The sequence below is a fragment of the Aplidium turbinatum genome, chromosome 1 (assembly GCF_918807975.1).
Source record: "Aplidium turbinatum chromosome 1, kaAplTurb1.1, whole genome shotgun sequence".
Classification (NCBI taxonomy): Eukaryota; Metazoa; Chordata; class Ascidiacea; order Aplousobranchia; family Polyclinidae; genus Aplidium; species Aplidium turbinatum.
The window spans coordinates 41,038,923-41,054,029 of NC_137472.1; the positions used below are offsets into that span (position 1 = coordinate 41,038,923).

The 15,107-nt window shown below is 38.7% G+C and overlaps 1 protein-coding gene across 2 annotated transcripts; it reads left to right on the plus strand.

The window, feature by feature from the left end:
- Positions 1–652: 652 nt before the first annotated feature.
- Positions 653–12,292, plus strand: LOC145775079 (uncharacterized). 2 transcript variants are annotated; one of them, XM_082586278.1, is made up of 6 exons: positions 653–1,596; positions 4,655–4,815; positions 6,005–6,093; positions 7,010–7,243; positions 7,511–7,694; positions 9,751–12,292. In XM_082586278.1, the coding sequence occupies exons 1-6, from the start codon at positions 789–791 to the stop codon at positions 9,940–9,942; spliced, it is 1,668 nt and encodes a 555-aa protein (XP_082442404.1). In that variant the 5' UTR covers positions 653–788; the 3' UTR covers positions 9,943–12,292. The 2 variants fall into 2 exon arrangements, with proteins under 2 accessions (XP_082442404.1, XP_082442411.1); XM_082586285.1 differs by having other exon boundaries at positions 11,434–12,292.
- The last annotated feature ends 2,815 nt before the right edge of the window (positions 12,293–15,107 follow it).

Sequence of the window (15,107 nt, forward strand, 5' to 3'; positions counted from 1 at the left end):
CCATTTTATTCATGCTTGATGGCAATACTGAAGACAGTACACGTACACAGGATTTTTTCAACGAGGAGAACATCGAAATTCTTTTTGAATAGGCTAAAAAAACGCTCATTTGCTAATATAACTAGCAAGTTATATGGTATAAGATTAGGCTATCATACTCAGCTTGCATTAACAATATTTTGTTAGTTTGCAAAGCTGATTTAGAATATCGAGCTTCTATACCAGTATTTACATTTTTTTTTCAAATAGCCAAAAAAGCATTAAAAAACTGTTTGTACTTGCATAGTCAGGCACTGCACTCTAATACATTTCAAAGTGATTCACTTTGTAACACAATGTGGAGAACTGTCACATAATCAAGTATTTATCATAAATGATTATGAACTGGGTGTAATTTGACACACCGAATAGCAACCTAAATGACTGAGCGGCGTACGCTGCACATAACTATCATGACACCACAGTGCACGCACCTATTTGGCAAGCACTTAACTGTCTGCACCTAAAAGACGTGATTCATAGAAATATAATCTGCAATATCATACAATAATAAGTTTCTGCTTTCGAAATATATAACACTGTTTTTGCATTGCAGGAATAAAACTGCCATATATACTTTTGAAACCAGACTTAATGGTGAATGTAAGAAATTTTAATGATAAATTGATAAACCAACTTGTTTTATCATGTATAATATAGCCTATTGATCACACAACTTGGAAAATATGCTTTAGCATGTAAAAAGTTTTGTTAGAAATTTTTATAGAGAGAATAACATTTCTCTGCCAATGGATGAAAATTCTGATAAACGGCATCGTAGTAAATCTCTGTCCGGTAAAAGGCGGAATCGCCATGCTGATCAAGATGCATTTGATGACATAGATGAAGAAACTAACCGGCGTACTTCTGATCCGTCTAGAAAGACATTTTCTGAATACACAACAGAAAGAAATTCCTCACACAAGAAACACCGCAAAGGTTCACAGTCAAAACGGCATTTTCCTGATACATCTGCATCTTTAGAAGACACAACTGAACAACATTCCTCTCACAAAAAGCGTCGCAAAGGTTCGCATTCAAAACGGCATCATCACCATCATTCTAAACATCATCATCATCATTCTGAACATAAGAAAAGATCAAGTTTACCAGATGACGAAAGATATTTTGATGCTAGCTCAGTTGAAATGGGCAGTGAAGACAAACAACATTTAGCAGTTTATAGAAATGATTCCAATGCAGCTCATATTGAAAGGGGTGCTCGGCCAATGGGACACAGACTTGAAAATCATCCCATAGACAGAAGCAGCAGTGAAGAACTTCAACAAAGAAGAAGAATATTATTGTGTGTAGCTATCAGTGTCAGTATTGGTACAGTAATAGGAGCACTTATTGGATATGGAATATATGCATGGGTTTCCACCATACAGTCTGGATCTGTGGAATTGAATATTCTCAATCGAAACAATGTCATTAAGGATGTGTTTAACTTTCGCGCAACCACACGCGCAACAATTAAAAATAAAATTTCTGAAGGAAATGAAGACATTTACAATGAAATGAAGACTGACTCTAAACCTACTCTTGACGTGAAAGGTAAGCTGAAATTAGGGTCATTTTAATTTCTTCATTTTTAAAATGTTATCATGTTTTGGGTTTGTAACTGCAAGCTTGAATGAACATGCCATTTCGGTTATTCAACACCAATAATTTAACAAAAGAAATGGCTTTGTAGTTCATTCTACAAATTGCTAGGCTACATAATAACTTACATACCACACCTTTGTAAAGCAACTTATGCATCTTTGAAAACCTTCTTGATAAATTGTACTTTTGCAACCATTTGGAATCAAGAAATATGGTTAGCCAATTTAGCAAAAAATCCTACTTCACCAATCACCATATTGGTTTGTTGTTTGCAATAAGTTGTGCAAGCAACAATATATTTTTGATATTTTTAACCTATTAAATTGGAACGCTTGAGTTGATTAGTTGAAATGTGTCAACCAAGATTTATATTTTTTGAAGTTGCGATATTTTTATTCACGGCAAAACTTAGTAATTGATACAGATTCACAAAGTGCAATGCATTGCCTATAAAGTACTGCACCGCAAACAGATCAATGGTAGACTGGACAGTTTTTAGCGTAGTTTAAATTTCTGTCATAGGTGGTCTGTATTTGTTTTTACCACTTCTAATTAGTGAGGTTTCTTGGACAAAACCGAGAAGCTGCACTATAGAAGCTGGTCCTTGGTCTCATCGTCTAAGACAGAGGTTCTCAAACTGTGCGTCGCGATCCTTGATGCGTTGTTTCAAATTTCCAAGGCCATCACGAAATGATTCCGCAATGTATCTAAACTTATATCATCCGCCACGATAGCTCAGTTGATTAGGTACCTGACTTTACAAACGAAGAAACCTCAAGATCAAGCGGCGCTGGTTCGACTTTCGTGATGTGCGCTAGCTTTGACAACGCATTTTGAGGACTGCCCTCCATTCTCCGGCTACTAGTGGATGGACTAATTTACGGGCAACACTTCAACAATCGACAATTCCACTCTGTCAAACTCGGTGACTCAGTGACTTAGTGATCCTCTTTTGTTGAGGGTGGCTGCTCGACTAGAAGACCTTCCAGGTCACTTCGCAGCCACCCGTTGCAATGGTGCACGGTCGTTTGGTCGACAGACATTTGGTCGACAGGACGTTTGGTCGACAAGACATTTGGTCGACAGGATGTTAGGTCGACAGAACGATTCATTTTTGGGTTAGGGTTAGAGTCAGGGTTAGATTAGGGTTATGGTTAGTTAACTAACCCTAACCCTAAAATAAATCGTTCTGTCGACCTAACGTCCTGTCGACCAAATGTCTGTCGACCAAACGTCCTGTCGACCAAATGACCGGGTACCCGTTGCAATATCCATACATTGTACGTTATCATTTGTTTTATCTGACTTTGCTGAATATGTGTATTTGTACTCGCAACAAAATATATGTCAATCAATCAAAGTCTCTACAACTATGCGAAACTACCAGCATCAAGCTGTTAATGAAGCTTTCTCAGTCTGACGGTAAAGATCCCACAATCAATCAAAGCGGGAATACAATCCTTATGTGTATTATAATTATCCAATATCTATGTGTATTCGTACTCACTAGGCTATTACGAAACTGTGCTAATCGGTTATTATGATCAATCACATAGCCAGAGTTGGATGAATTACATATATATATATATTTTCTGTCCAATTACATAACAATGACGTTGTTCTAAAATTTTCAAATTACAATTGCTTCCAAATGTGATTAATTACAATTACACGTTACAACGATTAAATGTTTCAATAATCTATGTTCATCGATGATTTTTTACAGTTTGATTTTATCAAAGACAAGTAAATTTGCATTTGATAAAGATTAACTTACAATGTAGAAATCCTTTTTGAACCCCAACTAGCGGTTCAAGAAATAAATTTCATTCAATTACCATTATAATTGATCCAATTCTGCACATAGCACAATTCAAATTTACTTTGTCACTAGCCTTCATTTCTCCAGCCTTTTCTCCAGCGACAAATGAAGGCTAGAGACATAAGCACATAAACAAAATTTCCGAAATTCCTATCGCTGAGTGCGTCTCAAGTCCAGCTAATCTTTCCAAGGTGTCGCAACGAAAAAAGTTGGGAAGCACTGACTCTAAGACTTCATTTGTTAGAGTAAGGATGGTACCATCGATCAAGATATAGTCTGTTCTTCAACACCCTACGCGCAAGAAGATGTTTCAATTCCCCTCATGTTGTGTATGAGTTAGTGGAAAGCCCGCTGCCGTGCGGCGGTTGAGATGCATTTCGTCTGTTTTTTTTTGTTTTTTTTTTTGTTTTTTTTTCTCGCGCAAGGCAGTTTGATGTGTCTTGGTGTCTTGGCAGTTTGATGAGATAGGTGTCTGGGATAGAAGGCCGGAGTCTGGTTATATTTAGCCTCTATATCGCTTTCCATTTGTGGTCCATTTAGTTATAGCCTTAAGAGTTTTTTGGTCTCAATTGAACAGAAGTTAAGCTGCTAGCACAAATGGATGTCTTGATTCCGTCGACAAGACATTGTGCAGTGGTGTGGGTCAATATTACAGTCTGGATGCAGCAAATCTGATCAAAACTGTTTAAGCAAATCCTCCGATTATCTTTTGAAACTGATTAAGCAAATCGGCCGATTATCTAGTTTAATTTGAAGTCTATTTTTTCATGCACCAACCATAATCCGCTGATAGCAATCGCCGACTACTGATCCACCGATGATCTTCGCGCAAACTGATCTTTGACAACATTAAGATAATAATCAATTAACACAGGATTAACTGCATTACCTGCTAACGATATTCGCTGTTGGTGCATCCAACCGGTCACAGGGTGACGTTAATGGCGATGTTGTGGCAGTGAGCGCTGTGGCACCACACAGGTTCTTAGTTTTTCGCTGAAGAATAGAAAAGTGCTGGTTAATGGCGTTGGTCAGCTCCTGCCCACCAGCTAGCTCACAGAGCTCTATGCAACTTCTCATAAGCAAGAAGAAGAAGCTAAGGCATGTTAGACTCTTCTGTAACGTTTCAGCGAGAGATGATTGAGCTATACGAAAAACGCAAACTTTTTCTTTATTTTTTCGCAGTTGGAATTAATGGATTGGGCTGCGGCAAACTTCACGAGTCAGTGCAAAAATTTCGTCAGAATACTCGTCAAGAACGCCAGAAAGAGCAAAATGACAAACAGAAGATAAATGGTAGGATCGTGGGTGGAAAGTTTGCTCTCATCGAGCACCATCCGTGGCAAGTGAGATCAAGTTTAAACATATTTTATCGAACATGGGAATGTGTGACTGTAGGCTCCTGAAGACGTGAATTTTATATATATACGGAAATTTTATCGCTACTAAACTTTTACACTTACAGAGGCAATTTTATTTAATTCCTTGAAAAGGGTCCATTTCTCAGTTAATGCTACAGCGAGTGTAGCTTACAATGGAGCTTGAATTTTCATTCCACTTGAATGTTTTTACGCGATAAACTTAGAATTGAACCATAGGCATACGAAGCCGAGTAACGTGATCAAGTTTAACATCTTCAAGTTTATTACATTTACATAAACATAAAACTACGCAACAAATTAAGTATCGAACGTTTTCGACATCACAAGATGTCCTCTTCAGGAATAATATACATACAAATTAACTACATCTGAAAAAAATACCATTGTAATACAATTGTATTTTTTTCAGATGTAGTTAATTTGTATGTATATTATTCCTGAAGAGGACATCTTGTGATATCGAAAACGTTCGATACTTAATTTGTTGCGTAGTTTTATGTTTATGTAAATGTAATAAACTTGAAGATGTTAAACTTGATCACGTTGCTCGGCTTCGTATGCCTATGGTTCAACAAGACAAACTCTCTACCGAAGCTCTATCAAACTTAGAATTTCCGCATGAATGAGACTTTTAGATTTACTCTATTCAAATATTGTTGCATGAATTCAACAATCCCGTTTATTTTATGGCATAAAGATTCATGCCAGAAAAATTGAACATATGTCAAAGTCTGAATAGGCTGGTCTGAATATAAGTGGTCTCCAACTTTTGCATTTAACACTGCAGTAGCCTATCAGTGTGAGATGTTATTGAAATGAGCAGGATATTTTTCATATAACTTAATACATTAACACACGTCTGAAAGGAAGTTACTGAAAACAAAAACGGACACTAAAAAGAGACAAATGCAAGTATTCAAAATGTGGATTTTAAACTGATCTTCCGAGGCATGTTCACCGATTTGCTTTTTTATTTAGTATGTCAAACGAGTATCATTAATCTTTGGATTTTCTCGATAAACGCTTTTGAAATAAACTTTGCTAGAATGGCAGCGCTGATGTGTAGGTGGAGCACTAACTACATCAAGTTATCTACAAAGACTTTACATGATTGCTTATGCCCTATCATACTGCTCCGATAATTTATCGACAGGTGTCGCTGTGGGCATCTTCTTCGCACACATGCGGTGGAAGTATCATCGCTTCGAACTGGATTTTATTCGCTGCTCACTGTGCCATTCCGTAAGATAACTCAACTATATTACAAGCTCAGTAGATTTCAAATGGTTCAATGCTTAGTGCTAAAAAGTTATGTTACTCATGAATCCTTTAATTTTATGGCTGTGTATGTTCTTTTATCGGTTGCGTACCTGAACAGTGAGATTACTCATACGATGCTCTGAAGAAAATAACAATAAATAACGTAAGATAACATAGAATATAAGTAAAATTATAAATAATAGGTTCTATTGCATCTGAGGGGATACGCCAAGTATTGCAAATCTTGTTTATATTTACTGGACAGAAGCTCAACGCCGAAACTTATTTGTTTGAATCAATTTGAAAAAAGTAACATTTTAAACTTATTAAATGTTCTTTAAGTATAGTGCATTTGCGTTGCCGTGCATAAGTGTTTGTAATATCTCAATTATTTATTAATTTGATAGAATTTTTTTTATAAATTACCATAATGTATATCGTTTTCATAAGTTGTTATAAAGCAAATATTTTTGGAATAGGTTACAATAGATTGAGTTTCGCTTTTAGCAGCATGATCGTTGTTCACTTCACAAATGTAGATATAAACGACCTATTTTAGCCTTATGCTGCGGGTTCACTGTGCACTAGTTTCGCTTGCACTAGTTTTCGGAACACAGTTTCCTAGTTATGTGCTAGCACATGATTGATAGTTATTGCAAACCGCTACTACCACAGAGAACCCGCTGCACTAGGCTAAAACAAGTCGTTTGTATCTACTGTACAATGTACATTTGTGATGTGAATTTTTGTAATTAGTTTCTCATAGCATTTTCAGAAAGTATATGCTGATCAGACTTTTTTTCTGCATGACTGTTATCGTTCGCTAGCAAAACTCTTACGAACTTATTTTTGCTTGCCCACCTCTTGCGCTTAAACCAAATTTATGATTCATTGCAAGGTACCCTAAAGCAGAAAATTGGACTGTACATGTTGGCGAGACAGATCGGCGGTACATGATGGAAAGAGGCCAAACATTGAAAGTCTCTGACCTGGTTGTTCAGGAATCTTTCGATGAAGACACATTCGATAATGACCTGGCACTTCTCAGACTTGACAGGGATGTACAATTAAACGATAAAGTCCAAACCATATGCTTGCCGTCACTCAATAGAAAAGTACAACCAGATACAATGTAAGATCTAATTCTAATGTAAGGAATGCTATCACGTTTTGTTTTCTATTGTCGTGTACAGTGCACAATGATTGTGCTATAATTGTAATAACATATCGTAGTTGTTTCAGAATTCTGATCCTATCTCTTTTGTGTTGCAATCTTTTCATATACAGTAAACTTAACTTTTTTTTTCACGTTTAGTGTGAACGGGACTGACTTTGTTTACGTTCTTTGCGCATGTGTTGTTTGCAGATTTTTGAATCTCATCGACTTATTTCTTCTTAGGGGGACCATATCGGGTTGGGGTGCCTCTTCTGAGGATGACTGGCGCTTACCACATCGATTGCAGTACACGACAGTTATCACTATAAGCCGGGATATCTGCAACGCAGATGATTGGCTAATGGGAATGGTCACTAAAAATATGTTTTGTGCTGGTACGGAAGATGGAAGTAGAGATGCTTGCCAGGTAAAGTCACCCAGTAAGGTGCCTGCTACAGCTTGCTAAAAATAAACATACCGACCGTGTTGACAAAACCGCGCAATTTAAATTAACGTGCGATTGGCTTCACTACTGGTGGTGCACGTATTTTAACATGTACTGGTTTTCATCATCATCATCATCATGTGCCGTTTTCGAGACGAAGGTTGGCTGTCAATTGTTTCCACACGTCACGTTTCATTTGCTTCTCCGATGCTTGACAAGTCAACCTACTGTTTTGCATCATCTCCCCAAGTTTGTCTCCTTTTTCCTCAGCACCTTTTCCTGTAGACTACTGGTTTTACTATTTGATATCATATAAGGAGGTTCGGAGGCTAACTGAAGAATTGCTGCGTAAGAGGTCTCGTTGACTACCTATCATAAGTAGGCTACACCAGGGGTCCGCAAATACTTTTTGGCGCGACTCAAAAATCAATCGTTCGAAATCTTCGCGGCCCAAACGTTTCAGAATCATATAATTTTGAGCAAAATATTTTGCAATTTAATATCAATTTCAATACGGTCGTCTCCGCTTATTAAGGATTTCGGGACAAGACGATTTCGGGATTATTAAGCGGGGGACAATTTTTTACCACTCCTATACCTTCAGTAATTCCGGAATGGACCAAATTTGGCTTAATAAGCCGGTGGACCTATTAACCGTGGGCTTCGTCGTCGTCGTCGTGTGAGCCTCTGGGGTCGAGGGTCCATTCTTTTACCACTCCAGATTCACGATGTTCCCGGACTACACTGGAAGGCTACTAGAGAGCGGCCAGTCTTTGGTTTCATCATCCATGACGCGCAGACCTTGCACTCCGTTAGGTGGCTTGAAGATGGTACAGACATTGATGATGTCGTCTACGGTCTGTTCCTCGGCACCACATTTACAGGAGGAGGAATAGACCATTCCCCATTGTTGCATGGTTGAGCGGAAAATCCCTACACCCGTACGAAGACGGTTGAGGCGCAGCCATGTCTGTCTTTGCAGTGTCAGGCCGATGGGGCATGTGTCGGCGTCGGAGATGAACGAATGAAGTCTGGTGGTACTTGACTTCCATTCAGAATTCCATTTATGGTCTGCCTATTGCCCAAGTAGCCGCAGAGATGTCTTGTTCATCATATTCGTTGATCAGAAGTTGAGCGGCTCGCACGAATGAGTGTCTTGATTTCAGTGGGCAGGGGTGCTCGTTTGGGAGAGCAGAGATCTTGTGGTGGAGAAGATGTTAGGCTCCAGCGCCTGTCGGCCGAGGGACACAGTGGCTTCTTCGCGACGAAGCTCAGCAGGTTGGATGCCAGCAAAAACGGGGAGATTGTCCAATGGTGTGAGACGCAGGCACCTGGTCACTGTGCGCAGGCGTTGTTTTTAATGGTAGTGTCAATGTTGTGGCAGTGAGCACTGCGGCACCAAACAGGTGCACAGTGCTCTGCTGAAGAGTAGACAAGGGCTAAGGCTGCTATACGGAAAGTGTCAGCCCCCAGCTGGAGCCTGCCAGGTGCTTGAGTAGCGCAGCGCCGGATGTCAGTTTCTTGCGCAGTGACACCAAATAGTGGTGGTATGTGAGCGATCTGTCTAGTATCACCCCAAGATATTTTGGTTCGGGGCAGATGGACAGAGGTTTTCCATTGTTTTGAACATGTAGCTCACGATCAGTTTCCCGATTGTGTAGGTGGAAAGCTGCTGCTGCAGTTTTGGTTTTGCTGAGTTTGTTGTTGTAAGCCGAGAGAGTTGTCATGTCCTGGCTCAAGGTGTCTTTTAGACTTTATAACCTTAGGCTTAATAAGGGAGGAATACTGTACTACAATCGAAAGCATAAATTTTTTTGTACAAAATTGTGCGAAACTCAGCACATCAAAGAGTGTATGATTGTATTTACTTTTGTCGTAAAAGTTATATTGATAGTAAATTTAAACTGTTTTGCGACCCACTGTGGATGGTCTCGCGACCCAGATTTGGGTCGCGACCCACTATTTGCGGACCCCTGGGCTACACAACTGGACTAAATTATCAGTTTTCAATATAATCCGTTAAATTTCACATTTTCAGGGAGATTCAGGTGGACCTCTTACGTATTACGACCCTAAAGAAGATCGCTTTTATCTGATGGGTGCAGTTAGTTGGGGCATCGGGTGTGGGGAGCCGTTGATGCCTGGTGTCTACACCAACCTCCCGTTGTATTTAAACTGGATTCGAGAAGCTATGACTCGAGTAGAACGCCGATATTTTCCGAAATCTTAATGGATTTTCTTTGATTCACGTGAACTCTTCGTTCAATTTGCATCGGATCAGCAATCAACTTGGTTGACTACATCCCTACTGCCAGGGCCGTGTAAGCACCATCTCGGGTCCCCCCGAAATCTGTTAGTGGGCCCCTATGTTTAGTGATTGCTCTTAAAAAATAAGACCAGAAAGCGTTTAGAGCGGCAAACTTATTCAATGTGGGGAAAAAGTTTATATTCATCATTTAACAAAACCTGTTGTTACTGGAAGCATTTTGCTTCTGAAGGACTGGGAACAAAACATCAAACATATGAAAAAAAACAGCTTTTTACAATTAACTTTTTTACTGTTGCAGATAGAGTAGTAAAATGTATTAAGCGCAGCTAGGAAGTTGACCAATGGCCATTCCACACAGGTTGACATCTTACACGTCTTCCTATCTCCTTCCATCATCGAGTTATCACATACAGGGTGACCCAAAAAGATTCGAACCCATGTTTTATTCGATTTTTTTACATTTGGAACACATCTTGGGAAAGCCACAAATTGACTAAAAATTGACAGAAAAAGCTAAAACTCTGGTCAATGGTCTTCCCTAAATTGAATAATGTGTGGTTGTAATTTGAAATAAATAGCTTTTCAATCAAAGTCACAATTGAAATTTTCATGGGTACGAATCTTTTTGGGTCACCCTGTACTTCCTTCCAATTTTCTCACGCTTCAATTTTTCAAACGTTGTGGGGGCTGCGCACCCTCTAAAAGTAGTCCGATCAAAAAAATACTTTAGATTGGTTGTATGGGACCTGAATACAAACTGATTAGACCCCAAGCATTTTTGATTTCAAAAATCATGAAAAAATAAAACATCCTATTATATGGCCTGACCTAGGCTATTTGAGTGAGCAGTGTTTACTTCGAAATATTGCATCGTTTTGTTAGCTTTTTTAGACACAAAAAAACTTTTTCACTCCCTTAACCCCCAACTATGCTTGCTTAATATCGCCGAGATGAACGAAATGTGGTTGAACGAGCGAAAAAAAATTAAAATATGGAAAAAAAATGTAAAATTACAAGCCGAAAAACGCTGCACGAACTAAATATAGGTTATAGGCGAATTTTTCGTAAACAGTTCTTCGTAAAGCAATTCTTCGTAAAACAATTGTTCGTAAACAGTTGTTGGTGAAATGAAATCCGTAAAAGAATTTTTTGTAAAGCATTTCTTCGTATACATCAAATCTCCATTGCATGCACGAATAAATGCTTTGGGAAGAATTGTTTTACAAAGAATTAACTTTACGAAGAATTGTTTTACGAAAAATTGCTTACGAAGAATTGCTTTACGAAGAACTGTTTACGAAGAAAACGTCGGACACCCTAAATATAAGTAGGCCCCTAGTTAGAGGAAGGCCCCCAGTCGTGGGTTTGTAAAGCAGTAAATACGGCTTTGCATGATTTAACTACTTATTGATTATTATCAAGCTTCTGTAGTATATTTTATTTTTTAAACAGGCAAAAAACATTAAACAAACTAAAATGAGTGAGCCTCTAATCAGCCGTGCCCCCTCCCGGCCACGGGGAATTTAACACGGCCCTGCCTACTGGACTACATCAGCAGTGAATTACATTCCCAAAAGTTTTGACAATGTTGAAGAAAACAAACAACACTTTACAAACTATCGTCAACGTGATCTGTCGGTGCAACAGTATGTTTGTTTATTCTTTTTTTCTTAGGATTTGTACTTTGTTTTTTTGTGTGTTTCACAGCAATTACATCTTACCTTTTATCGATTTGAATGTGAATTCTAGGCCCAATTTAATCTTTTTTAGGCATGTTTTATTATTTATTATCCTTATCACCCAGTCTCGGCTGCTCCCCAACGAGTGTATGTCACCCATATTTCCCATGCAGAGATTGCCTTCACCTTTTTTCTACATTTCTTTTTATCCGTAGCATCTTCTTTCTTCAGTCCGACTTTTCTCCATCCTTCACGTTTTTCACGTTTGTTTATGTCGTCCATTTTTCTATCTATATATCCTAAATATTTTATTTTATATTTGATCGTCTTGTATATAGCCTACTTTGACATTCCAGCAATATTGCTTTGACAGATATGTACTCTACCTATCTCCTGTTGCCATCCTGTTTGTAGTGATAGTAACCGAAGCTTTGTCCTAGCTGTCTTGCTTTATGACTGTAGCCTACTTAACTCTTTGATGAGCACAAAGTGACTGAGTCATAAACTTTTATTGCACTTTAGGTGAACAAGGTAGAATAACAATTCTTGAGTTGTGTAATCTTTCCTTTGCGGTAGTTATAGCTACTGAACTCGTTTACAAACTTTTAGTTATCAGACTAATAAAATAATCTTTTGAATTAAGTCTTTTATTTGAGAAAAGTTTAGTTACGTTTGTTAACTTTCAGACGCAAAAGTTTCTATTTTTGAAGATAACTGGCTGAATTTTACATTGGAATTGTGCATATATGACGCCATTTTTATCCCATAGGATGTTTTCCGCGAACCTAAATGAAGATTTCGCAGGCGTCGCATGTTATATTCGAAAACCCCTTGGGAGTCTATCTCTAGATGTGGCTATAATTCAAACAGTAGTAATTCATTGATATATACTAGCAATGAATCTTTCCCGTTTTTCGACGTGATTGAATGGGCAAAGAAAGTGCATGTCAATATCAGGGATAGGCTATGTCAATATCAGGGCTTATAGATCCATAAGTCGGTGATATATATTGATAAGGGCCTTATATTTTGACGACTTGCATTTTTTCTCCTGAAAATCAATATTTGCTACATCCAACGAAGTTGTTTGTGGTTACGCAGACCTTTGTTTTACACGACGAACAAGATTGAATTCCGACAAAAAAGAATAAAACTGTCCAATATACTCCAAAGGTCGGTGTTTTGCTAGCCTGGCATGATCGCTAAAGTTCTGGAAGGAGTTACTATAAAAGTCGTGGTGGGAAGTGGGCCAGTGTTTGTGGAGGAGATGCTGAAGAAAGAGTGTGACAAGGATTTGATATTTTTAATTAAAGTTTAAACTGCCACTTAGGAAAACTTTAAACAACTATATAGATACGCTTAATAGGCTACTCAGTGGTTCCCAACCTTTTTTTGGCTGTTACCCTAATCTCCACCCTGAAGTGAGCCAATTACCCCCACGATCAATTTTCAAAAACAAAAATGTTTATTGCTATGTATTTCAAAGGGCTAACTATGACAATCAAAATGCAATACAATACTAAATACAAGATAACAATGCGTGGTAAACATTTAATGCGAAGGTCAGGCCTGGACTTCAGGCGCCAGCTTTATGATCCTGGGCTTTGTGGTAGGCTACTGAGGACAATTCTTGTGTCGCTTTCGACATCCTGGCGATTGCGCTTCTTTGTCTTCCTTCCCAAGACAGTTAAAAATCCTTGTGCACAGCGATACGTTGTTGAAAAAGATGTCAGGATATTTAATGCCCGTGTCGCTAATGTTGGTGCGTCCTGGAGTCTGCTAAACCAGAAGGTTTCTAAGCCTTTCCCATTGAAATCAAGTTTCAACGCTTTGTTAATTCGGAGAGTGATAAATTCTTCTTTGGCCGAAAAGTCGTCATCATCCACCTGGCTGTCATCACATGTGAAGGGCTCAGTGCACCATTGAAAACTAGCCGTGTTCAAATTCGGAAAGTAGTTGTCCATCTTCTTGGCTAGCTGGCCTAAGTGGTCAGCTATGTCCTTCTTCAACGCCGCTGTCAACTCAAGTCCATTGCCTCCGAGATACATGTCAAACGTCTAAAACTGTGCTTCTTCCAACTCGCTTGTTCCACAATTTAACCTTTGCGATAAATGCTGCTCCGGCTACTTTGGTGTCGATCACAGTTACATTCTTGCCTTGAATTAAAAGATTGCCTTTGTTCGATTCACCAAAGATATCAGCCAGGTAGCACAGCTGGGAAATCCACTGTTGGTTAGAGAAGTATTCAGTCAAGTCGGACTTCTTTTCTATCAGAAAAACATGGACAGCCTCACGAAGTTTGACCAGGCGGGTTATCCTTTGCCATGAGACAGCCATCGTACTTCTGTGTGGTAGAGTAATACTTCGTATATTTCTCCCATCTTCTTGCACAGTTCCTTGTAAAGACGACTGTTCCATTCCTTCGCTTTTATAAAGTTTACAACCTCCGGTCGCGTTACCCTCCGAAAACAGGCAAATTACCCCCCGGGGGTAATTTACCCCCAGGTTGGGAAACACTGGGCTACATCGATACTGCTGGACATATGTTGTGCGTAATTTTGCTTTCTATCACAGACATGCAGATGTTTTAAAGATGGGAAGCTCAGTAGGCTACAAAGTTTTGTAAAGACCAAGTAGCTAACTTACCTTACCAGCATAACCTATAAAAATCATTTCTAAAACTTATTAGATCTGAGAGAAATTGATGGCAGAGTCATCGCAATAAATTTGGCAGCATGAGTACGAATCAATAAAATAGCTCTGCGCAGATGCGTGAAAGCCAGTAGGCCATGCCTTTAGATTTTAATGTTTTTCCAGTGACATTTTGGAGCTCTTTTAATGCTGTTAACCAAAATTAGCTACATCGTTTATTTAAAGTCTTAAAAAAATGTTTTTGAAAAGAAAGGCCATGGCCAAATGCTTCCCCCTTGCGCACGCCATTGAATCTTAGCATAACTTAGCCTACATTTTTAGCATTGCTTGTACTTTTCTGAATATAAACTAGCAGGCCCGTTCAGAGAATAATTTGGGCTCCGTACCAATAAGATATTCGGGCCCTAAATCAAGACCTTTTTAAGAAAAACGCACTATATCGATTTAATGCGCGGTGGGTTTTTTCAGGTTCTCGGGCCCTTTGGAAAGATTTTGTGCCCCTAAAATTGGTTAAGACTTTGTGCTATTTAGGCTAGTAATGCCTAATCTTTATAGCTCGGTTTATATTTACTTTCTACAAATGTTGCTTTTTATCGATTGTCTGAAATTCAACTTGAGGTCAAAACTTTTTGGCACCTGGAAAATTTTGTCAATATCTCGTACGTTTGAAGTTTGGTGTAACTATTTATATATTCTCTTATTAGCCTACCATCAAAAGATTGCCAGGCAATTGAAGCTGTCAACCCACTTACTAAAATTACAAATATCACTATTTCAACAAAGACACTAAAATGA

Coding starts and splice junctions, on each gene's coding strand:
- LOC145775079 (XM_082586278.1), top strand. CDS start 789: ATGGATGAAAATTCTGATAAACGGCATCGTAGTAAATCTCTGTCCGGT. Junction 4,816..6,004: donor TCGAGCACCATCCGTGGCAA/GTGAGATCAAGT, acceptor ATTTATCGACAG/GTGTCGCTGTGGGCATCTTC. Junction 6,094..7,009: donor GCTGCTCACTGTGCCATTCC/GTAAGATAACTC, acceptor ATTCATTGCAAG/GTACCCTAAAGCAGAAAATT.